Here is a 25,459-nt window from a genome sequence, read left to right as displayed (position 1 = left end):
GGGACTGCCATGTGGGTGGGTCGGTGGTCCCTGAAGGAGTCTGGCACTGCACCCTAGCTTTCTCTGCCCTCGTGTCGCGCCTTTAGCTGGATAACCTGGTCCTAATTAACAAGATCAAGGAGCAGCTGATGGCCGAGAAGATCCGGCCGCCTCACCTGCCACCCACGTCGGCCTCCTCTCAGCAGCCGCTGCTGGTGCCACCGGCGCCAGCTGAAAGCAGCCAGGCTGTCATGTCGCTGCCCAAACTGCAGCAGGTGCCAGGGCTGCATCCGCAGGCCGTGCCGCAGCCCGACGTGGCGCTGCATGCGCGACCAGCCACCAGCACTGTCACAGGTAGGTCTGGGTCGGGTCCGGGGATGGGGTCCAGAGAGGTCCAAGGGGCGGGTCCGGAGGATGCCATTTCCCGCAGGGCACCAGTGTGTGGTCCCCAGCATTCACTCAGAGGCAGGATTAAGGGGAGTGTGGTTGTCTAAGCTGGTAGGAACAATGGTCAATGCAGGTCACCTCTCCTGTCAGGCTGAGGCAGAGGGAGGCAGGGGACTGGGCAGCCTATGAGATCCTTGCTCCCTTCTGCTGAGACCCGGGAGGAGACAGAACAAATGGATATGGAACCTGTGGACCACTAAATATTAGGACAGTGAGGAGCCCTGGAAGGTTCTTCAGTATGGCTGGGAAATGCTCAGGTGGAGATTGACTCTGAGGGGGTGAACCCCATGGAGCAACGCTTCTGCAGAAGGTCATGGTGGTACTGTCAAGACATTGGTAGAGGGGCAAAGGAGTGAATAGACCTAAATGCAGGAGGCCAAGTAGGCAGGGCATGGTGTGGGGCCTGGGATATAGAGTAAGGAACTGGAAGACCCCCAGGTGTTGGTGGTGAGTTGGTGTCAAAGGATGGGGTGAGGCATCATCTTCACGTTGGGTAGGGTTGAGGCTAGCATGTCTAGTGCCCTGTGTGTAGTCTGGCAGACAGACTCTTCTAGATGCTTCTGCACCTGGGCCTTTGTTCACCAGCCCAGCCTCCAGCCTGATGTCTCTGCCTCTCCCCCTCCCAGGGAGCCAAGAATTACAATGGGGCTAAGAGTCTCCCCCAGGCCCTAACCATACTCTGCACATTCCCCCATTATGATTTTATTAAATTTATTTTTTCATTATAAAAGTAATATTAAAAAAAGCAATATAAGCATATTATGGGAAATTTGAAAAGAAAGAGAAACTAAAGAGAAAAATCACTTATAATCCCTAGCTCCTAACCCAGTTTAGAGAGCCTTTTGGCCCATTTCCTTCCCTTTTCGTCTTTTTTGTTAGTTTTCTTTAATATGCATGTATCTTGCTGAGCTTGTGGTGGTATCCATGACTTTAACTTGCCTTTCATACTTACCATTCAGTCATATTTAGAGCATTTTTTAAATTACAAAGGTAGTGCATAGTTACTGTAAAAAATTTAGTAACTGCAGACAAGCTGAAAGGAGAAAATCGTATCCGTTGTTTTACATACCTGTGTTTTCTCTATGTTTTATTTATTTGTTTATTTAGTATTTTAGCCCTGCCTAGGAGTGCATAGGACTTACTCATGGCTATGCATTCAGAGATCAGTCCTGATAATACATAGATGTGATTATAGGGATTGATCCCAGGGCTGGCTGCATGTAAGGCAAGCATCTTACCTGCTTACTTTATCTCTCCAATCCCTAAACTTTTAGTTTATAATCACAGATATAAAAAAAAAAAAAGTCAAGGCTGGAGTGATAGCATAGCAGTATAGCATTTGCCTTGCACACGGCTGACCCTGATGGACCCAGGTTTGATCCCCGGCATTGCATATGGTCCCCTAAGTCTGCTAGGAGTAACCCCTGAGCACTGCCAGGTGTGGCGCCCCAAAATAGTAAAGTTTGAGTCTTTAAAAGTAAATAAATAAATAAATAAAAATTCAAATTCTATAGAAGCAGATAGACAACATATGAAAATCTTTTACAGAAAACAATTTCTCTTCCACTGTAAAGGGAAGAGGAGGTTAGTTTTAGGTGTTGCTCCTTAGATCTGTTCAAGCACATACATTATCTAAGTGGTAAATGGCTTAGCAAGATGAATTCATACTTGTTTGATGGTTGCTTTTTTTTTTTTTTTTTTTTTGCCAACACTGCAGTTTCACATTTTGTGTGTGTGTGTGTGTGTGTGTTTTTTTTTTGGTCTCATCCAGTGGCACTTGGGTTACTCCTGGCTTTGTGCTCAGAAATTGCACGTGGCAGACACAGGGTACCATATGGGATGCTGAGATTTGAACCACCATCCATCCTGGATCAGCTGCGTGCAAGGCAAAAGCCCTATCACTGTGCTCTCTCTCCAGTCCCACATTTTGACATTTTCATAATATCACTGCACCACACTTGTTTGTGTGACTACGAGGACAGTCTACCTCTCTTTACATAACCCACTGGAGACAGCCAATGTGTCTTTACTCTAGCCTGGAGCTGTGTAGAGGGAAGATCATGTACACACATCCTTGGTGTTCATGTGCAACATGCCTTTATGGGCAGTTTCTAGAAGCTGAATGACTCAATGGACAGTTATGTGCATTTAAAACTGTAATGGCTCTTGTCAGGCAGCCTTCCATTAAGGCTGATAAATGCCCATACAGCAGGCTGCACCGGCTCTGAATATTGTCTTTCTCAGTGCAGTGTTGGTTTCAATTATTAGGAAAAACAGAGTTCAGCCACATGAGAGATACCTTTGGGGGGCGGGCAGGTGCCCATACCTAGTGGTTCTCAGGGATTACTCCTGGCTTTGCACTTAGGAATCACTCATGGCAGCCTTGCAGGGCTGCATGGGATGCCAGAAATAGAACCTGGGTCAGCTACATGCAAGGCAAGCTCCCTATCTGCTGTACTGTCACTGGCCTTCAAGAAATACCATTTATCTTTTGATTAATTTAACTCAATTCTAGTCCTCCTCTACCCTTTTTGGGGAGCCTGCTTCCAGCAGTGCTCAGAGGCTGTTTCCAACTCTGTGCTCAGCTCCTTCCTGGTGGTGCTTGGGTGGACCAGGCAGTGCTGAGAATTCAATCCAGACCTTTTGCATGCAAAGCATGCTCTCAGACTGTTGAGCTCTCTTTAACCTTTATTTTTAGAAAAGTAGTTTTTATTACAGAAGTAAAAGAAATAGTATGGGTAAGCCAAAAGCAAACCCAAAAAAAAAAACCTCAGTAGTTTTAATTACTCTGAACACTACCATCGACATCACATTTTGATACATCTACATATTTTAAGCACACATGACCTCATTTTAATGAAAGCTCATATTTAGGATTGGAATTCGATAATAATATTGTATATTCCAGTTGCCCCTCCTCATGTAAAGCACTCAGCAGGGAACAACTCTTTTGCCTCAGTCCGGTTTTGGGGGTTTGGATGGTTTCTACATGGCTCTATGAGTTCATGTTAGTCTTTTGGTAGCTCAGATGTCTCACATGTCCTTCAATCCTCATTTTCTGACCTCACTTGGGCTAGATGAAGGCACAGAAAGGTGGGGCTGTGGGCCAGAGTCACCCTGCTGGGAGGCTGGCATGGAGCTGGCCACTCTGCAGCTGCCCCTCTCTCTACTCTCACCCCATGTCTTCGCAGGTCTGGGGCTTTCTTCCCGGACCCCTGCAGTGAGCACGTCTGAGTCAAGCACGGGCACCAGCACCCCGTCCACACCCACCACCACCAGCCAGAGCCGCCTCATCGCCTCGTCCCCCACCCTCATCTCAGGGATCACCAGCCCCCCACTCCTGGACTCCATCAAGACAATCCAGGGCCATGGCCTGCTTGGCCCCCCCAAGTCCGAGCGTGGCCGCAAAAAGATCAAGGCGGAGAACCCAGGGGGTCCGCCTGTTCTCGTAGTCCCCTACCCCATCCTGGCCTCGGGCGAAACTGCCAAGGAGGGCAAGACATACAGGTGGGGGTCTCGGCGGAAGGGGACCAGGTGGGCTCCGGGTACAGGCTGGCACTGATGGCTACTCTGGGTACCCCAAAGCTGGAGACTAGAGAAGGGCCTGGGGACCCAGGGTGGGGGATGAAGTGAGGAGAGCTGACCCTGCCCACATCCCCTTTAGAGTCATTGGGGGGGGGGAACGACACTGGGTAGTCAGGAGCGTGTTCTCTTCAAGCCGCGTTCTCCATAACCCCACTGCCATCACCAGGCCTGCCCCCTAGACACCCATTGAATTTGCTGAGGCCTGGGATGTGTGCTGGAGTCAGGTATCAGCCTTTCTCAAAAGTACCCCCAGATGATGGGACTGTGCAGAGGATGGGTATGGGTGCCCAAGCTCTGGCTCTGCCCTAGTTAGACCTTCCCTAGTGTGGGGCTCCCTATTTTCTACCCATGTGGGTTACAGCGCACATCCCTTTCCCTCCTGATTGCAGGGAGTCTAGGCGGAAGTCTTCTCCTGCCTTCCGAAGGGGCATTGTGCCCACTGCCATCTCCCAGGATAGGGAGGGTTCCTGGGGTAGGCTGGGAGGGTCTTCTCGGCTGTGACTCTGCCTCTTGCCCGCAGGTGTAAGGTCTGCCCGCTGACCTTTTTCACCAAGTCTGAGATGCAGATCCACTCCAAGTCACACACAGAGGCCAAGCCCCACAAGTGCCCGCACTGCTCCAAGTCCTTTGCCAATGCCTCCTACCTAGCCCAGCACCTGCGCATCCACCTGGGCGTCAAGCCCTACCACTGCTCCTACTGTGATAAGTCCTTCCGACAGCTCTCCCACCTCCAGCAGCACACCAGGTGAGTGCCCTGAAGAATAAGTACCTTTTCTGAGTGCCCGTTGCCCTCAGTCTATAACCAATGCCGTTGATTTGGCATTCAAGGCCTTTTCTGACCTAATCTCCGTGGATCTTCTGTCCAGTACTCTCACTACTGCTCCACTCCTCCTGCTGCAGTCTCCACTCTCCCTCTCTTCAATCTCCCTCCTATTCCCAATCCTGTACCCTATTTCTCTGCTCTTCTGTCCAGCTCATGGTCCAGCTTCCTCCAGGAAGTCTCCTTAATCCCTTCAGCTCTTTCTACAGCCCTATGTGAGTCCCTGTCACAGCCACAGGTGCCCATCGTGAATGAGCTAGCCTGGCTATCTTCCCTAGGCCCTTTCTTTGCCCTAAATTGGAAGTTCTCAAAGACCTATGCTGGTCCATTTCCACATGTCTCCCACCCCCATGTGTGGCACATGATAAGCATGTAAGCCCTGGCTTTCTGTTTGTGGGAGAAATAGAATTCACTTCTAGAGGCCTGATGATTCATCCATGCAGCAGGTATTGGCAGAGCTCCTACAGGGGAGCAGATGGGCTTCCAGGTGCTGGGTGTGCAATCAGCCCAGCAGACACCAGTACCTGCCCACACGGGACCAGTAGTGCATGAAGACTAGCCGAGTGCGTGAAGCAGAGATTTGCTCTGAAGCTTTCAGGGAAAGAAGAGGTTTTTACAGAGAGCACAGAAATCTAAAAGACTAGCTCACCAAATAAGAAGATCAAAGAGGTGTAAGGAGAGAGAAACCAAAGGTCAACTCAACTGCGAGTAACACTTTAGAGGGAAGAAATCGGGAAGTGTTCTCCACAGACAGTTATTTTATCTCGGAACTCTGCTGCGTGAAGACCACTTGCAGGATTGTCAGAGTCAGGGACAAAATTGTTTTGCTGTGAGGTTTGTAACTTCCAGAAAGCACTCCAGTTCTGTCTGTCTTGGGAACTAGTGCTAGACAGAGGGGCCCTATTTCCTTTGGTCTCACATTCATTTTTCTCTACTGTGCCCCAGTGTACAATGTCTAGTCTGTCTGGTTCTCTGACTCGGGGGCATGGACAGTAGGTTGGTTGGTAGGAATGCAGCAGGCTGGCCTTTGCCATGCCTCTAGAGACCCGGGCTTCACCTCAGAAGTCTGACTCAGCCGTTTTCTGATTTCTTCGTGCCTTTGATTTTCTTATGTTAGGCTAGTTTTGCATATGTACATAGATGACTTGGTGTTGATATATGTGCAAAGTCCTCTTTAACTTTGTGGTTATTAAAACTAGAGCATGTTGCTTAAATAAAGATATTATAAAAAAAAAAAACCTAGAACACATGATGCTAAGACTTGAGAGTTAACTTTTATTTTTTTGGTTTTTGGGTCACACCCAGCAGCACTCAGGGGTTACTCCTGGCTCTACGCTCAGAAATCGCTCCTGGCAGGCTTGGGGAACCAAATGGGATGCCGGGATTCAAACCACCGTCTTTCTGCATACAAGGCAAATGCCCTACTTCCATGCTATCTCTCCTGCCCCAAGAGTTAACTTCTGTTAGGAAACTTTATCAGGCCCTTGGTTTGGGCCAGAACAATAGTACAGCTGGAAGGACACTTGCCTTACACATGGCTAACTAAGGTTTGATTCCTGGTACTTCATCATATGATCCTCTGAACACTGTTAGGAGAGATCCCTGATTGAAGAGCAGGAGTAAGCCCTGACCACCACTGGCTATGACCCAAAAACAAAACAAGAGAGAAGAGAGAGAGAGGGAGGAGAAAGGGAGAGAAAGAAGGGAAGTTAGAGAGAGAGAGAGAGAGAGAGAGAGAGAGAGAGAGAGAGAGAGAGAGAGAGAGAGAGAAAGAGAGAGAGAGAGAGAGAGAAAGACAAGAATGAATGTATATTTCCACCCTGGAGAAGGCTGGGATGCCATAAGTTACTGGCCAGGTTCTGGCCAGTTTTTGAGAGGCCCAGAGAGGCTTCATCCCCAGAGCAGTACAATACTTGTTTCTAACCATCAGGTTTGTCATGCCTCATTAGATGAAATTCATCTTTAAATGTGACATTTCTGGCATGGTCATGGTTACAAATTCGATTTGCCCGTTTGTATCCTGTTAGGAATGAGGACAGATTCATTGGGAACCTATTTATAGCCTTAGTGGTGATGGAAAAGACAGGGTCTCAGTGAAAGCCCTACAGCGTTCTGAATTTTGTTTTAAGAGGAAGAGAGGAGGGCCCGGAGAGATAGCACAGTGGCATTTGCCTTGCAAGCAGCCGATCCAGGACCAAAGGTGGTTGGTTCGAATCCTGGTGTCCCATATGGTACCCTGTGCCTGCCAGGAGCTATTTCTGAGCAGACAGCCAGGAGTAACCCCTGAGCACCGCCGGGTGTGACCCAAAAACTAAAAAAAAAAAAAAAAAAAAAAAGAGGAGGAGAAGAGAAGAGAGGAGAGAGGAGAGAGGAAAGGGGAGAGAGAGTGTTTCTGGATCCACCTGGCATGCTCAGGACTTGCTATGGCTTTGTACTCAGGAATCACTCCTGGCAGGCCTTAGAGATCATATGTGGTGCCAGGGGTCAGCTTTATGAAGGCAGGTACTTTATCTCTCTAATCCTCCTAAAATGTTTTTTAGCAATTATTTCAGTAGCCAAGGGGAATACTTTTTTTCAGTCAAACTAGTACTTTAAATTTTTTCCTTTATAATTCATTGAGTTTATCTGTTAACTTTGTATAGTAGCCTTCCCCCAGATTCTGAAGGGTTAATTAAAAGCAGGCACTATTTAAGGGATATTTTATTAGGTCACACTAAGCAGTGCTCAGGGGTTGCCCTAATTTGAGACTATGCAGTGCCAGGAGTTGATCCCATATTTCTCTCTCTCTCTCTCTCTCTCTCTTTCTCTTTCTCTTTCTCTTTCTCTCTCCCTCTCTCTCCCCCCTCCCCCCTCTCTCCCTCTCCCTCTCTCTCCCCCTCCCTCTCTCTCTCTCCTCTCTCTCTCTCTCTCCTCTCTCTCTCTCTCTCTCTCTCTCTCTCTCTCTCTCTCTCTCCTCTCCTTCCTCCTCATATGCCGTTAGGAATATAGAATATTAAAACCACTTATCCAGTTACAAATGCTCATTCCTGTCCTGCAAATCTTGTGTTAAACTACTTTGCAAAAGTTATCTACTTTGTTTGTTTGTTTGTTTTTTCGGTCACACCCGGTGGTGCTCAGGGGCTACTCTCGGATCTGCATCTGCGCTCAGAAATCGCTCCTGGCAGTCTCAGGAGATCATATGGGATGCCAGGATTCAAACCACTGGTCTGTCCTGTATCGGCTGCATGCAAAGCAAATGCCCTGCTGCTGTGCTGTTTCTCTGGCCCCTAGTTCTGAACTCAACACTCTTTCTATCTGTTTGGTTTTTGCACCACACCTGGCAATCCTCAGGGACTATTCCCAGCTTAATGCTGGGGTGAGGTCAGGAGTCACATGAGGCTACCTGATTTGGGGCCTCAGTGGTGCCAGGGATTAAGCCTGGCCCCTGGCATGTAAAACCTGACCAATCTACCTTTGGTTTATCTTCCTGGCTCCTGAGCTAAAGACTGTTGGTCCTGCTTTGGCGGAGGGCAGTGCTGGCCTTGGTCCCCTCTGGTTCCTTCTTCAAGGTATAAAAAACCAGGTGCTTGTGGTTCAGCCTTTCACTGAGCTGTGGGCTTTGATGTGTGCTCAGAAGACTCAGAGGCCTCCAGGCAGGTGTGAAGGGAAGTAGACTAATTGGAAATAAAGGGGACTCTGAAATCATTAATGATCATCATCACTGTCTCAGAGTGGAGGAGCTAACGGTTCTGCAGGGTTTTTTGGATTAGGAGCAGTGGGGTAGAGGGATGCCCATCTATCTTCAAAGTCCTATGATTTTTTTTTTCACAATGTGCTTGTTATGATCGTCACTAATCTGAACAGCTTAACTAGAAAAAATCTTTGAAGTATTTTTTTCTTGATTATTATTGTGCTAGTCTCTGAACATGAAATAAGTTATTGGTTTTTTTTCTCCATGTTAAAAATACATATATGTATTTTTATAAATATAAATACATCTATGTATTTATAGTACATATAATTATACACCATATAATTATATATGATATCACTATATTTATATATATTATATATAATTATGCATGTAAAATTAACTCAGGGAGATTGAGCTTCTCTTTTGATTTGCCAACTTTCATTGTTTTCTGTTTGTTTTTGTTTTGGAACCACACCTGGTTCTGTTCTCAGGGGTCACTTTTGCCAACTTTATTTTATTGTGGGGAACTCACTGGCTGAAATCAGGGCTTACACCTGGCTCTACACTCAGGGAACACTTTTGCAGGGCTCCTGGGATCATATTTGATACCAGGAGATCAAACCCAAGTCAGCTGCATGTAAGGCAAGTGCCTTACCCACTCCACTATCTCTCTCCTCCTCCCCTAACTTTCTTATACTAGTAACTTCATAGGAAAAATCTCATTTTAAGTTTTGGCAAATATCAAACATGCTCTAAAGCAAGGGAGCTTTGGTGTTGCCCAGCTACCATCTGGAAACTCCAAGGATATTTGGGTGTATAAAAGATAATCAGATCACTTTATTACTCTGAACTGGAGCCTGAATTTTAGAAAGGCAATAGTAGGAAAGTGGTTGAGGGACCAGGGCACCCACATCTGCCTAGTTGAAAATAAACATAGTAGTGCCAGAGTAATAGCACAGGGGTAGGATGTTTGCTTTGCATGTGACCAACCCAGGACTGACCACAGTTTGATTCCCAGCATCCCATATGGTCTCCTGATCCTGCCAGGAGCAATTTCTAAGTGCAGAGCCAGGAATAACCCCCAAGTGCCTATGAGTGCAGCCCAAAAACTGAAGAGGGAGGGAGGGAGGGAGGGAGGGAGGGAGGGAGGGAGGAAGGAAGGAAGGAAGGAAGGAAGGAAGGAAGGAAGGAAGGAAGGAAGGAAGGAAGGAAGGAAGGAAGGAAGGAAGGAAGGAAGGAAGGAAAGGAAAGGAAAGGAAGGAAGGGAAGGAAGGGAGGGAGGGAGGGAGAAAAACATTGTAACAAATAATAACTACAGGGACCGGAGAGATAACATAGAGGTAGGGCATTTGCCTTGCATGCAGAAGGACAGCAGTTCAAATCCCAGCATCCCATATGGTCCGGGAGCCTGCCAGGAGCGACTTCTGAGCGTAGAGCCAGGAGGAACCCCTGAGCGCTGCCAGGTGTGACCCAAAACAAAAACAAAAACAAAACAAACAAAAACAAATAATAACTACTAAGACCCCTAATATCTTAAAAATTTAAAAAGTATCTTCAGAAATTTAAAAAGTTTAAAAATACTATTTAGAGTTAATGAGAGTTGACTTGGGCTATATAGTACATGCCTCGTATGTGTGAGGCCCTGGGTTTTATCCCAGCAGTAATGCAAATGCAAGAAATTATATATAAATATATAATGTACAAAATGTATATATATAATATTATTATTACATCAGTACATATTATATATAAATATATAATGTGCAAAAAAATAAAAAAGCAATTAATAGGTTCTGAAGGTTATTTTGTCAGAATATTCCCTGACCAGGAATTTCTCTGCATTTCTTTGGACACAGATTTCTCTCTCTCTCTCTCTGAATCTTTCCCCCTCAATATTTTTTAAGATGATTTAAGCCTATATTTGTGAGAAAGCAACTTATGAGGGTCTTAGCAACATTTAGAGACTAGATTATTAGTCATCTATGCGGTGGCACATAGAGTTCAACCACTGTGTCCTACCCCAGTAACAGAAGTGAATGTTCCAAGTGCCCTCAAGTCAGGGCCAGAGAAAGAGCACAGTGTTTGTCTTGCGTGCAGCCATTCTGGGTTCAACATCTGGCTTGGCTTTCACCTGGCCTTCTGAAATTCAGTAACCGAGGCCCCAGGTATCTGTGGGAGCAGGCAGCTAGCACCTGGTGGGTTCCCCCAGTGGTTCCCCAAGGCTAGTGCCATGCCGGGCACTGAAGGCAGGGACAGATCCACAGCTAGAGACAGACAGACTCAGAGGTGCCCATGCTGCGACCTGGTCTGGGACTGCAGGATCAGACCTGATCCAGAGGGACTCTGTGGGTTGTGAGGGCAGAGCCCAGGGGTATCTCCCTACTTCCTGGGTGAGAAAGAGAAACAGTGGACCCAAGGTTTCATTTACTGGGCTGAGTTGAGAGGGTCCCCTGCTGGGATTTGCATCTGGAGGGGATTTGGAGGCCTTACTGGGGAGCGGGGCTGTGTCCTCTGTGGCAGCTGCTGGATAGAGATGGGCCAGGTCTGAAGCCTGGCTGCTGCTGTGTAAGTCTGGGGAGACAGATGGCCAAGGTGTGCTGTTGTTGAGCTCTGAGGAAGGTCCCATCGGTCAGTCCATCAGCAAGTGTCCCCCCCCCCCCCGGCCCCCAGTGGTGGGGGTGCTGAGGGCCACACTGAGGAACTGCTTGAACTATGTCAACCTGTGGGGTGCTGACCTCCCTCCCCATTAACATGTCTATGCCCTGAAGAGCGGTGGTTAGTGATGGTGAAGGAGGCCCTGGCACTGCCCATACTCAGAAGCAGAAGATGCTAAGCCCATACCAGCTGCTCAGGCTGTTGGGAGTCATGGAGGCACTTCCCACTGGGACCTCCATTTCAGCCATCAGTTGCTTGGGAGGTGTCAGTAACATGTGGAAAAGTGAGCCTGGTGGAGGATTTGGGGGCAGTATATATACTTTATGGGTTCAAGTCCCCTTGGCTCCTTGTTAATGGAGGGAACAGGATGGGGTGCAATGGGGGGCCCTGGCAGCAGATAACAGTCAGCCCAAATAATCTCTCAGACCTGACCTGGGAGATACTATAGCCTGGACACGATCCCCAGAGATGAGACACTGAGCACTGCAGGTTGAACAGGACTTTTTTTTGTTTTGTATTGGTTGGGGTGGGGGCACAGCTGGGGGATATTCAGGAGTTACATGGCTCTGTACTCAGAAATTACTTCTGGTGGTGCTCGAGGGACCATTAAGATGCCAAGATAGAACCAGGGTCAGTCAAATGCAATGCGATCACCTTTCCAACCCCAGAAAGGGGGCTCTGAAAACTTAGCCAGCCAGCACTGATAAGTCTGTGTAGCCCGTAGGCTGGGCCCTGTCCTGAGCATGGGTAGGGTGTCCACCAACCCATCTCCAGTTCACAGCCATGTGCTTAGGCAGTCTCTGGGTTCCAGAGGAGATGTGGGGAAGACATGGAGAGCCTGGCCCCTTCTATTCCCTTCTAGATTAGAAGACTGTAGGCAGAGCAGCTAGGTGAACTGGCCATAAGCAGGAATCCCCTACACCTGCCCTCAGGTATCTTTGCAACTGTGGAAGTGCCCCCAACATACCCCACCAGCCCTTGGCCTGCCCAAGGGTGGAGCAAGCCCAGGTTTGGAAGGTGGGATTGGACGGGGGTTGCTGCAGTTCAGGTTCCTACCACCATGCATACTCAAAGGTGGCTGCCTCCAGGGATGCTGGTGATGCAAATGGACCTGGCCAGGGACTTGAGGACAGAGGCCTTGGGGCTCAATACCTAGTGCCAGAATCATCTTCTCCCCAGTCCCCACAAGATAACCCAAAGCACACCAAGGATCTTCAGCACATTGCCTCAAAGTCACTTCCTGACAAAGAAGCTCTGCCTATTACCACACCCTGTACCCCCTCTGCACCCTGCAGCCCTTCTTCCTTATCCTGCACCCTGTCATTCTCACCCTGAACTCTTTCCTCTGTCACCTGCACCCTTCCCTCTTCATCCCATTCCCCTCCCTCCTCACAGTGTACCCTTCCCTCCTCACACTGTACCCATCCCTCTGCACCCTGAACCCCACCCACCCACTCTATACCTCTCTTTCTGTACCCTGCACCCCTCCTTCCAGACCCTACCCCCTTCCCTCCATGGCTCAGGCCAGCCACTACCTCATTCTGTTTTTCTACTGCACTAACTGCGTGCACTTCCCCTTGCTCATTTTTGCTTCCACACAACAGTGGTCTGAGTTTGTTTTGTTTGCTGACTGATTCCAAACTTCTCCTGGTGCCGGGTGTACTAAAATGAATGAATAATAATCCTGGCTGAGTTTGGGCATATCACTTAATGCTGAGGTCAAGTGTTTTGTTTTTGTGTCACACCTGGCAATGCTCAAGGGTTATTCCTGGCTCTATATTCAGGAATCATCCTTGGCTATGTGTGGGTGACCCTAAGGGGTGCTGGGTATCGAACCCGAGTTGGCCACATGCAAGGCAAGTGCTCTATCCACTGCACTATCACTCCAACTTCCATGAACCAAGCATTTTTATACTTGTTTTGTAGAGAAGAATGAGGATTGAGTGATTTACCAGAGTCACCCTTGATTGGTGATTGTTAGAGCTAAGATGAAACCTCAGGAATTGGAAACAGAGAAGGAGGCTAGCTTGCAGGGCCACCTAGCAGAATCCTCTCAGGAGTTGGGGGAACCAAAGTACCACTCTTGATATGAGCCCAGTGTGGGGAGAAGCAGAGCCATGGAGGAGCAAATATTTCCTAAAGGACGGTGGCCAGCCTGGAGTCCTGTGTTTGCCCCAGTGGGACTTGACATGTAAGCTTCATTGGGGGGCAGCATGTAGCCCAGACAGCACCAATGTTCTCACTGCCCCAGTCAGGTTTCTGTGTGAGGAGGGAAAGGCTGGGGGTGTTGGAGGTTGGGGGGCAGCTGTGGGAGACACCAGAGAAGGAAGACTCACCCTGAGGGCTGTTAGGGATTCCTGGGAGCCACAGGCATGGTTCTGGTCAGCCTAAGGCTCAAGGGGACCTGGCACTGGCCAGAGAGTATCTGTTAGGGACCACACCTCACTGGATTTTCCCTTGCAGAATCCACACAGGCGACAGACCCTACAAGTGCCCACATCCCGGCTGCGAAAAGGCTTTTACTCAGCTCTCCAACCTCCAGGTGAGTGCCTGGCTTCTGCCAGCCAGAGAGAACACAAGGGAAGGGGAAGGCTGGAGGAGCCCTGTTCACTTCTGACACCCCCTCTACACCCTCCCCATCCTCCCCAGTCTCACCAGCGCCAGCACAACAAGGACAAACCCTACAAGTGTCCCAACTGCTACCGGGCCTATTCGGACTCCGCCTCCCTGCAAATCCACCTGTCAGCCCACGCCATCAAGCACGCCAAGGCCTACTGCTGCAGCATGTGTGGGCGGGCCTACACCTCGGTGAGTGCCTTAGGGGGGCCCAGCTTCCTGCCCTCTCCCCGGTATCCACCAGTTCGTCTCCAGTTCACAGCCATGTGCTTAGGCAGTCTCTGGGTTCCAGAGGAGGTGTCGGGGAGGCACGGAGAACCTGGCCCCTTCTATCTAGTCTTTCCCCATTGGGGGAGATGTAACAAGGCCACGAGGGGGCGCAATAACTGAGCCCAGTGCCACCCTCAGCTCATAAGTGAAGCTTGAGTCCAGAAAACGTCATAGCATCCAGGCCCTGGGGAGGGGGTTTCCCTAAACAAGGGCCTTTCAGCACCCAGGAAAGCCAGTCCAGGAACACCTTAGGGGTGTGCTTCTAACGGGTCCCCGTGTGACCCCAGATAGAGATCACTGAGCCTCAGTTTCCTCGTCTGCAAAACGAGGCAGGGTGATGTGCTGGCTGGCAAAGGCAATGCCTTAGCAACCACACACACTCATTCATCTGGTCTCATGGTACAGAGTGCCCACACTTGCCCTTAGAAGAATCAGGTGGGCACTCATGAGGTGAGAGAACAGGTGATGAATCAAGCCACCACACTCACAAAGACCCAAAGACAGATTATGGCCCTGGCTGCCCCTGTAGTTCACATGGACACTGGGTTGGACCTGTACGCTGGAGGCTGCTCCATGGGGTGTCGGGGGTGAACAGCATCCTTGGCCTCTGAGAAGTGCCCCCAGACTTTGTTAGATGTCCTGGGGGCCACTGAAGACCAATGGAAAGATGGTAGCTGTAGGGACAGAGGGACAGGGCAAAACCTCAGGTGGACCATTAGACAAAGGGATACTCTGGGCAACCATTTTGGGACAGTGAACAGGGAGAGAGGAGGGCAAGAACCCTGCGGGAGTGGCTGCTCCTTCCCTGAGCCCTGAGGAGATGGGGTGTTTCAGGAAGGGAAGTGGGGTGAGTCACAGGGCGGCCCGAGGCAGCCTGGAAAGTTCTTGGCAGAGGGAAGGCAGGGATGGTCAGGCCGACCGGATGTCCCTGTAAGGACGAGATTGGGGTAGTGCCCTCATTGTCCCTGTTGGGGCCAGTCGGGGCCATGTAGAAGCTTTGAGTTCATCGTTCCCCAGAGGTCAAAGGGCACAGGAAGCTGAGAGTCTGAGAGAGGGCAGAGCCTGCTGGGGTGAGGCCTGTGGGGAGCCCCAGAGAGATGACACCCTACTCTTGATATCTTCCTCCAATGCCGGCTGAGAGAGAGGATGTTCTTTGCTGCAATTTTCAGGGGAGTGTGTGAACTTGGGTGCTGAGTTAGGAGCTGAATTGGATACTGTAGAACAGGATTCACCAATCACCACTTTTCTGCTTGATGGTTTTTTTTTTTTTTTTGGTTTTTGGGCCACACCCGTTTGACGCTCAGGGGTTACTCCTGGCTATGTGCTCAGAAATCGCCCCTGGCTTGGGGGGACCATATGGGACGCCGGGGGATCGAACCGCGGTCCTTCCTTGGCTAGCGCTTGCAAGGCAGACACCTTACCTCCAGCGCCACCTACCCAGCCCCTGCTTGATGTTTTTTAAATTACATTTTATATTTACATTTTTGAACTAGTATGTAGGAGTTGGAGAGATAACATATCCTTACATGAAGCCAACCCTGGTTGGACTTGGGAGTGACTCCTGAGCACAGAGCCAGAAGTAACCCTTATGCACTGATGGTTTTCACTCAAAAACAAAATCAAATTGCCTCCCCACTAAAATCAAAAACATAAATATGTAAAAATATAACACGGTCCTATCAGGCCCCTGACCAATTCTGACTTAGCTGATCCTTATTTTGACTGGATAGGGGATGAGGGAGTGGCAGAGTAGAGGTAACCTAGGAGCACACACACACTTTAGTGATGTAAAACTGTATCGTTTGGTTTTATCTGAAAATTCTTTGAACTTCTCCTACACCCACCTTATCTTTTTGTTGTTGTTGTTTGTTTTTGAGTCACACCCCGCAGCGCTCAGGGGTTACTCCTGGCTCTATGCTCAGAAATCGCCGCTGGCAGGCACAGGGGACCATACGGGGTGCCGGGGTGCTGGAGTGCCGGGATTTGAACCACTGTGCTTCTGCATGAAAGGCAAACCTCCATGCTATCTCTCCGGCCCCACCACATTATCTTTATTAAGCCTTATAGATCACCACAAGTTCTGAATCGCAAGTACCCCATCGGCATTCAGATTTTTTGTTTTGTTTTGGGGACATACTCGGCAGCGCTCAGGGATTACTCCTGGCTCTGCACTCAGAAATCACTCCTGGCAGGCACAGGGAACCATATGGGATGCCGTGATTTGAACCACTGTCCGTCCTGGATCAGCTGCGTGCAAGGCAAACGCCCAACCGCTGTGCTATCTCTCTATCCCCTGCATTTAGATTTTCATATTTATGGACATCTTTGTTTTATTTAATTAGTTGTATTGTTCTGTTTTGTTTGGGGTTTTTGGTGCTCAGGAGGTTATTTCTGACTCTGTGCTCAGGAGTGACCCCTGGTGGTGATGAGGAGCTCAGACTCAGTTGCTGGGCTCCAACTGGGGCCTCTTGTACTGCCTCACCCTGCTTGACTTTTTAAATCTAGATTTGAACAAGAGGCCTTTTCCTCTTTGGATAAGCTATAGTCTCTCTCGAACATGAATCTACCTCTCTCTCCTAACTAAGTTTATTTAAATAAGTAAACTATCTTTCTTAAAATAAAACTTATTTTACTAAAAAAATTAAAATATGAATCAGATCCCTAGAATGCACTGACTCATGATATGTTTTCATCTACAGTTTTTTCATTTCTTTTTTCCCCTTTGCAATTTATTTATTGAAGAAGTTTTTTTTAGGGCTGGGGAGGGCACCTTATGATCCCCTGAGTACCTAAACTTGGACTTTGCTGGTTGCCTCCCTCCAAGAAGTTGGGTTTTTTTTGGAGGGGGTTGGGTTTTTGGATCACACCTAGCAGTGCTCGGGTTATTCCTGGCTCTGTGCTCAGATATCACTCCTAGCAAGCTCGAGGGACCATATAGGATGCCGGGAATTGAACCGGGGTCCATCCGGGGTTGGCCATGTGCAAGGCAAATGCCCTACCACTGTGCTATCACTCAGGCCCCCTTCGAGACATTTTGTTTTGCTTCAATTTGGTTTGGAGGAGACACTTGGCAGTGCTCAGGGGTTAGTCTTGGCTCTGTGCGCAGGGGTCATTCCTGCTTGAGACACCATATGGGATACTGGGAATGCTCTACCTTCTGTATTATTACTCTAGCCCCCTCCAAGAAGTGTTAGAGCATAAATTATGGCTTGCTCTGCTGGCTCTGAGCAAATTGAGGCAGAAGATCACAGAGTGAACATGAGACCCCAAATCCCACCTCATAACTTCATGGGGTTCTCGTGGGCCTGTAGGTGGCCTTGGCTCCCAACACCCAGTTGTGGGAGCCCGTCAGATTCAGCAGAGCTCATGAGAAGACCCCATTTATTCTGCTCAGACACACCCATGAGACCAGGGAAGTGTATGCATGGGGGGTGGTTTGAGGCCGAAGCCACCAGAGCAACCCCACGTAGTAGCTGATTCTTCCCATTCCTGCTTTTTGGAGAGACCCAGGTTTAAGGGGTGGGATAATTGGTCTCAGGTTTCAGGTCTGAGAAACAATCCAGCTTGAACCTGCAGGCCTGTTGTTTCTACTTTCTGGGAGCAGCAGCTGCATGGGGACTGTGAGGCTCCACCCTAGGGCAGGCTGAGGCGTGATCAGCACACCCAGTTCGTTAATGGCAGCTGATCTGGCCTGCCTGGTGCCCGCCAGCTGTCCAGCTAGGAGAGCCAGGCCTCATCCCTGGTGGTAGTGGCCCCAGAACTAATGTTGGTTGCTTATCTGAACCCCCAACTGCGACCGCTAGCCCTCTAACCTTGGTGCCCTCCCGTGGCCGCGGAGGGAATTGCAGCCTCTTTTGGGTTCCCTTGTCCCCTGCAGCATGCTAAACAGTGTTCTGCCTCTCCCCTCTGCTCTGCCCACAGGAGACCTACCTGATGAAGCACATGTCCAAACACACAGTGGTGGAGCACCTGGTAAGCCATCACTCGCCCCAGAGGACGGAATCCCCCGGTATCCCGGTGCGAATTTCTCTCATCTGAGCCCACCCCTGGCAGCGCCCCACCCTGCCCACTGGCAGACACAGACGCAGGCAGCACCAGGCCCCACCTCCCTCCAGGGGCCATCCAGGAACAGCCGAGCTCTCTCTCTCATGACCTTCCGGACCTTCCAGAAAGCCTCAGCTGCAGGAGCCGGGCCAGTCCAGCTGTGGTTCCGGGGCGGCTAGGTCACCTGCAAGATTCTGGACTGTTTTGGTGGCATCCAAAGACGATCTCCGAGCACTTTGAACCTCTCTGTTGGGTTTTCTTTTTGTTCCCCACCTTTCACTTTCTTCACTGTTTTTTTTTTTTTTTAAGTTTGTTTTGGAAATAACAAAAAAAAAGATATTTATTGGCCAAGAAGTTGGTGCTGCTAAGACCGAGAAATGAAAAGAATTGGACAGATGGACACAGAGAACCAGAGGGCAGCGGGGACCTTCTCTTGCCACAGCCTCAGGTCTCCAGGGAAGGCCCAGGCCTGGACTGCAGATGCATGGAAGCTACCATGGGAGGGGGCTGGACGTAGCTGGTGGGAACTGCTCGCTCACCCAGGGCACCCTGTTGGAATGTCTGGAGTCATTCCCTGTGTATCACAAAGCAGAGGGATGTGGCAGCGACCAGGGCTGTCCAGGCTTCAGGCGGCAAAAGGAGAGAGGGCCAGGAGGTGGGCAGGACCAAAGGGTTCAGCGTGGGCTGGGCTGGATGTAGGCCCAGTTAAGCGGGTGTCAGTGGGTTGGGTTAGACCTGGTCCCTGTAGCTCTGACCATTGTCCCCTGTCTACCTCGGTGCTGGCCAGGAATCCTATTGGCTACCTCTCCCACCACACCAGGCTGTGGGCAGGGAGAGGGGGAGGGAGCAGACCTGGGGTGAAGACCACCTTATTATCCCTTCCAGTTGGGGCAATGCCCAGAGAGGAGTTATCTGTCTTCCCTGCCATGGGGTGGAGTGGCTAGCCCAGCCCTAAGCCCCCCAACAGGAAAGGGACTCTTGGGAGCAGGGTTCCAGGAGCAGACCCTGTCCTCAGCCCCTACAGACACATACACACACACACACACATAGACATACACACACACACACCCAATCTGAAAGCCATGCGTGTCCATGTATATAGGAACCATGTACAGAGCCCGGCGAAGCCCCCGTAAGCCCTCGGGAAAGAAGAAAGAAAACTAGACAGAAGCTCATCTATATATTCTGTATCTGGAGTTCCGTTTTGAATATTAACTGTGTTATTTTTATACACTTTTTAAGCCTTAACTCGCCATTGATTTACCAGTTTAACGTTTCCTGGGGTTTCTTTTCCCGTGGGGTTCTCTACCCCCACCCCTTTGTTTGACTTGCGTCGTCTGATACTCAGTATTGTAGCTTTTTGTCCGCATGTTACTACCCTGTAAATATGCTGTTATACATACTGTTAACACCCCTTTGCTTTTTTCTATGGGACCTCCAAGCCACCATATTTAGAACTAGTTACCTTATTAAAAAAGAGAAAACAGTTTGTCGGCTTCTCAGTTTGCCTCGTGGTGGTAGGGAGGGTGGCCCTTGTGTCCCCTGAGACCAGTTCGGGATCTGTTTCAGAAAGGGTGGCAGGGAGCAAAGTGAAAGTCCAACAGGGAAGGAACACTACAGAAACAAAAGTGCTCCCAGCCCTCTGCTTTTTGTATTTCTCTGTTGTGAAGAATAAATTGTACCTGCACAGGGTGGGCTGTATGAGTGAGTCCTCCGTGTATGAGCTGGGCAACGCACATGCCAAGCTCCCCATGCCCAGTCCTGGCCCAGGACCCCTGTTGAGCTCAGTGTGGGCACAGCCTACTGGGAAGTGGGCAGCAAACTAAGAAGTGGGTTTTTGTTGTTTCAGGTGTTTTGTTTTTGCCCAAGAATCCTGTTGCAATAAAGTGGTGGGGACATAAATTCCACCCAGATTTGTCCAGTCCAGAAGCCTTGTCACTCGGATGGGGCCATTACTGCAGCTACCTACCTTGGGTCTCAGAAGGACAGGGAATCAGTACCTTTCATACAAACTTCCTATCAAGGTCAATGATTTGGTTTCCAAAGAGGAAAGTGTAGGAATTAAGTCCCCTGAGGTTGGTCTAGGCTAGACATAGTGGAGAGACAGGCAGGTGCCTGTGGCATAGGGTGGCCAGCCTGAACCCCACAGTCCCGAGGGTGACACTTGGCTGCTCTGACAGGACCCCAAATGAGTGGGTTCATTGTTCTGGCATAAGAGAGAGAGAGTAAGGGCTCTACTTGCTGTAATCCAACCCTGGGAGAACGAGTCTGAAGCAGGATTCCGCAAAAATTAATAAGCCAAGACAGTCATGGGACGGGAAAGGCATGGTCAGGGGGCTTCCAGCCTCGCAGAACAAGAGCTCAATCCACACTGGAGAGGGTGGGTAGAGTAATAGACCTATCTCATGCTAAGCAAGCCTAGGTGGGTCTTATATTTTTTGGGGGGGCCACACCTGGCAGTGCTCAGGGGTTACTCCTGGCTATCTGCTCAGAAATAGCTCCTGGCAGGCACGGGGGACCATGGGACGCCGGGTTTTGAACCAATCACCTTAGGTCCTGGATCGGCTGCTTGCAAGGCAAATGCCGCTGTTCTATCTCTCTGGCCCTGGGTCTTTTATATTTTATATCTCAAAGGGGATGGGTGAAGGGAAAGAGGAGGTTAAGGCAGAGTCTTTGTTTTGAGTAAAGCTGGGTGTTATCTCTGTATAGCAACAGAAGAGAGCAGAAGGTGTAAGTGATGCTGGTACCTGGCCCTTCACGTGACTTTGTTCAGCTTTCTCCTCACCCCTTTGGCATCAGCAGTTCTGGCCTTGTGGCCCTAGATTTCCAGTTAGTATTTTTCCCAGACACCCCAGCCAAAGTCTAATTGGGTTTTGTCTTCTCAGCTCAAATTGATGGTCCAGAGTCAACCATCCAACACAATGTCTGTACCTGATGGCTTAATTCTTAGTCCTTAAGTCACGAATTAAACTTAAGAGCAGGGTCTAAATCCTGAATGTCATCATAGGTAGAACAAATGTGGCGTGACCAAACAGCCAAGGACAAAGGTAGGAACCTCCATGTCAAATCTCTGAAATGGACCACATGATTCTTTTTCAGCCTCAGCCAAATGGCAGCCGTGGACATCTGCATTCTGGCGCCAGGGGTGTCAGTGGTGTGTGATGATGTCTTGGCTCCTGAGAGTATGCCGCTTCCTGGCTCTGAAGAGTGCTGTGGTTTGAAATCAGCCATGTTGGCATTTACACCAGGGAAACTGGTAGTTTTTTCTTTTTCTCCAAGAGAAAAAGAAACTCTAGTACCCTCTAGGCCAACCCTAATCAGATTCTTCAACTCCATGAATTCAGAACAAATTCGGAGATGATGGGGTACCTGATCTGGAAAATCCTGTGCTCTGGGGGGGTCTGGGTGACTGGCCAGACACAGCAGAACAGGAAGAACAGAGAGAAGCAGAGGAAAAGAAAAGAATCGTGGCAGCCTATGTCCCTGACTTCACTCTTCTGCCTAAGTTTCTTGTCCTCATATCAGCGAATTTAAGATACTGACTTAATGAGTTGTGTAATATTTGGCTTCACTTTCCTTCTTTACTCCCCTCCCCTCCCCTCTCCCTCCTCTCCTCTCCTCTCCTCTCCTCTCCTCTCCTCTCCTCTCCTCTCCTCTCCTCTCCTCTACTCTCCTATCCTCTCCTCTCCTCTCCCTCTCCCTCTATTCTCTTCTCTTCCTTATTTTTTTTTTTTTTTTGGGCCACACCCGGCGGTGCTCAGGGGTTACTCCTGGCTGTCTGCTCAGAAATGGCTCCTGGCAGGCACAGGGGACCATATGGGACACCGGGATTCGAACCAACCACCTTTGGTCCTGGATCAGCTGCTTGCAAGGCAAACACCGCTGTGCTATCTCTCCGGGCCCTTCTCTTCCTTCTCTTCTCTTCTCTTCTCTTCTCTTCTCTTCTCTTCTCTTCTCTTCTCTTCTCTTCTCTTCTCTTCTCTTCTCTTCTCTTCTCTTCTCTTCTCTTCTCTTCTCTTCTCTTCTCTTCTCTTCTCTTCTCTTCTCTTCTCTTCTCTTCTCCTCTTCTCTCTAGTGCTTACAGTTTAGTCTTGGCTCTGCACTCAGGAATCACTCCTGGTGAGGCTCGGGGTGATTAGGACCATCCACCTTTGGTTCTGAATCGGCTGCTTGCAAGACAAATGCCACTGTGCTATCTCTCCGGGCCCTGGTTAAGTTTCTTAATCTCTCATTTTCTCACATAAAATAAGGGAAACAGTGTCCAGTTTTCTGAGAATTAAGTGAATCTGTATGCGTTAAATCTCAGTTAAGTACCCACTGATGCATCTAGGAGCTTCTTATCTGTGTGTGTGTGTGTGTGTGTGTGTGTGTGTGTGTGTGTGTGTGTGTGTGGTACTGGGGATCCAAGTCTGGGCAAGTCTGATCCAAGTCAGGCAAGCGAGTCATGCACTCAACCCCTGAGCCACACCCTTGATCTACAGTGACCCCCGACTCAACAGTTGGAAATATTTGGGAAAATCCCTGGCAGTGGCACCCTGATTCAACTGTCTGGGTGGGGCTGTTGGGAGGGGTAGAGGTTTGACATAGAGCATTGACACTTGGGGGACTGGGAGTCTGCTACAACTCAGTTCCCTGGATGTTCAGGATTTCCACTGGCCACGAGGACCCTGACAGAAGTAATGAGAACGGTGTCAACTTCGGGTTGTGTGAATGGCTAGGGATGAAGCTAAGCTGCAGAGAGGCTTATTTCCCTTGTCATTTCTGTCTCAGCACCAAGCCCCCCCCCCCTCAGTAAGCCTCGCCAACTCTTTTCAAAGAGGCCTTCCCCTCTGTCTATCCCTGCAGCTTCTGTGAGCCCCTCCCCAGGAGGCCTCCATCCACTGGGCTCCATTTCTTCCTTTCAGAGGCAAGAAGCTTTGTACTTGTGAACCCTTGGCACTCCAAGAACTTCCTGGGGGAAGGAACAGGCAAACAGAACAGGTAGATGATGCTTTCTAGAACACTTCAATCACTGCTTCAAGGAGGATGACACTTGCACATATTTTGCATGCACCAGATTTAAGAAACTTGTTTGTAGTTATGTGCACAGTTAGAAGAGATGCCACATCTTAGTTTCTAGAACTGAAGTATATGGTGATTGAGGGCTCCTGCAGAGTCCTGTGTGGCCCTCAAGCAGGGTCATCACTGAAGAAAAAAGAGGATATGTGTAAGATAATGCTAGTTATTAACCCCAAACAAAGGTGTTCCCCAACTTTCTCCTTCTGTAAAAATCTTCCTTTGATATACAACAATGCTGAATAGTACTTTTGTCCCACAACCTTCCTGCTCCTGTTATTGGGAATTTATTTGAATAAAGAAAGGGAAGTTCTGGGGAGCCAAAGAGATAGCATGGAGGTAAGGCGATGGTGGTTCGAATTCTGGCATCCCATATGGTCCCTCGAGCCTGCAGGAGCAATTTCTGAGTGTAGAGCCAGGAGTAACCCCTGAGCACTGCTGGGTGTGACCCAAAAACCAAAAACCAAAAAAAAAAAAAAGGGGGGGGGGAGTTCTGGCTTTTGAGAGAAAGTGGAGAGCATGAGGGAAAAGGCTATGGTTGCCATGATTATCCTTTCCTGACTGGCTTGGTTTTTTTTTTTTTCTTCCCTGCTTCTACAAACCTGTTCACCTAAGGGGTTAGAAACATGGAGTGTGGAGTGATCTCTCAGCATTTGGGATTTTTACTTTAGTTTTATTTTGCTTGAACAGAGACTTAGGACCCAGGGGCCAGAGAAGACCCTCCAAAGATGGTGAGTGCTTTGACCCTCTGGTGGCTAATCACCATCACAGCCTCCTTGAACTGGACTGAGTTCTGATTATCACCAGAACATCAGTGCACATGGGACCTGTTCTGAACATGGTAGAGGCCCCTTCAGGTGGGACAGAAGCAGGCAGTGAAGGGGAGAAAGATGAAGATTCTGAGCAGTGTCCCAGAGACCAAGGTCTATGGCCTTTTTTCTACCAAAGGTACTTTGTGCGAGGACCTTGGCCCCCCAACCTGCAGCAGATTATTGAGGTCACTGATGGGGTAGAAGTCAAATGAAAAGTTCCATTGGAGGGGGACCAACAGCAGGGTCCTTTCAGTCCAGGAACCTAAGGTCTTTCTGTCCCAGATGACCTAAGCAGCCTAACACAGAAGGAGAAGATCAAAGATCCAAGCCCTGCAGATGCCCAACAGAGAAGAAGCTGCTTTCAGAGCCATCTGCAACTTTCTTCTAGGTTAATTTATAGATCCTATTTGCATCCGTCATTATATTCTAGTTAAACTCTGTGTCTACCTGTATTAGATTTTATAGCTACTGTTTTGTTCTGTGCCCCACTGCAAACAGAAACATTTTCTATCCAACTTTAGTAGTTTAATATCAGTTTTCACAATTCGGGGGGGAAAGGCACAATGTTGTTAAAGTTTTAAAAGTTCTCAGCTATTCTAGTGAATGTTTTCCAATTGCTATGATGTTTGATTGTGTATATTATGTAGCAACTTATTCTCAAATTATGTCTGCAAAAATATTCTAATGTCTTTGTCCACACACGTTGATGAAAAAGGAACTTGGATACTATAGACTCTTATTACAGTGCTCATTATTAGAATGTTTAGCAAATTTATTTTAAACAGTGTGTATGTGTGTATGTGTATCTGCAGAAATGCTCTTGTGATGTCATTTAAAGTTTATGAAAAAGAACTCGGATTTTCTAGACTCATATTACAGTGTTCGGTGTAAGAATGTTTAAGAATTTTCAAGTCTACAGATTGGAGTGGTGGTGCTAGAGATAAGGTGTCTGCCTTGCAAGTGCTAGCCTAGGACAGACCATGGTTCAATCCTATATGGTCCCCCAAGCCAGGAGGGATTTCTGAGCACATAGCCAGGAATAACCCCTGAGTGTCAATGGGTGTGGGCCCCCCCAAAAACAAACAAAAAAGAACTTTCAAGTCTAGAATATTAAGTAATATGTTAATGAGCACTATTAAAAAGACTCTGCACCTCAAAGTACATTATCATAAGTTTCAGATATCCATGTTTCTTTCCTGAAAGCAAGTTGTGAACAAAATCAGATAATATAATAAAAAAAACTCACAAGAAAATAAAACTAGCAAGAATCAGAGGTAAATTGTAAATAACATACTCAATGACTGAGCACTGTAGCAAGAGTCCAGGGCATTCAAATGTCTTATCCAGGACATTCAGATGTCTTATCCAAGGATCCCTGTGGATAAATACATTAGATCATACAAGCAGGCATAATAAAATAAAATAATTTAAAATATTTAAAACATTATCATAATGAGCACTGTATTAGGAGTCCAACTTGTATCACAAAACTAGGTAGGGTAT

General features: G+C 48.6%; 1 protein-coding gene across 3 annotated transcripts in view; it reads left to right on the top strand.

Moving 5' to 3' along the window:
• The window catches only part of ZNF362 (zinc finger protein 362), a 37,247-nt gene extending 17,671 nt beyond the window's left edge, over positions 1–19,576 (top strand). Inside the window, exons 4-10 of one of the 3 annotated variants that reach the window (XM_049774847.1) lie at positions 87–333; positions 3,618–3,933; positions 4,532–4,756; positions 13,623–13,701; positions 13,809–13,967; positions 17,967–18,017; positions 18,099–19,576. In XM_049774847.1, coding sequence (XP_049630804.1) covers positions 87–333; positions 3,618–3,933; positions 4,532–4,756; positions 13,623–13,701; positions 13,809–13,967; positions 17,967–18,017; positions 18,099–18,197 — 1,176 coding nt within the window. In that variant the 3' untranslated portion in view covers positions 18,198–19,576. Of the gene's footprint in view, positions 1–86; positions 334–3,617; positions 3,961–4,531; positions 4,757–13,622; positions 13,702–13,808; positions 13,968–17,966 lie in introns of all 3 variants that reach the window. The other 2 variants (XM_049774846.1, XM_049774848.1) reach the window with 2 other exon arrangements.
• Positions 19,577–25,459: the final 5,883 nt, after the last annotated feature.

This window comes from Suncus etruscus, chromosome 6, assembly GCF_024139225.1.
Source record: "Suncus etruscus isolate mSunEtr1 chromosome 6, mSunEtr1.pri.cur, whole genome shotgun sequence".
Classification (NCBI taxonomy): Eukaryota; Metazoa; Chordata; class Mammalia; order Eulipotyphla; family Soricidae; genus Suncus; species Suncus etruscus.
The sequence above is the reverse complement of the archived record's forward strand: the minus strand, read 5'-3'. Positions and strand labels throughout refer to the sequence as shown.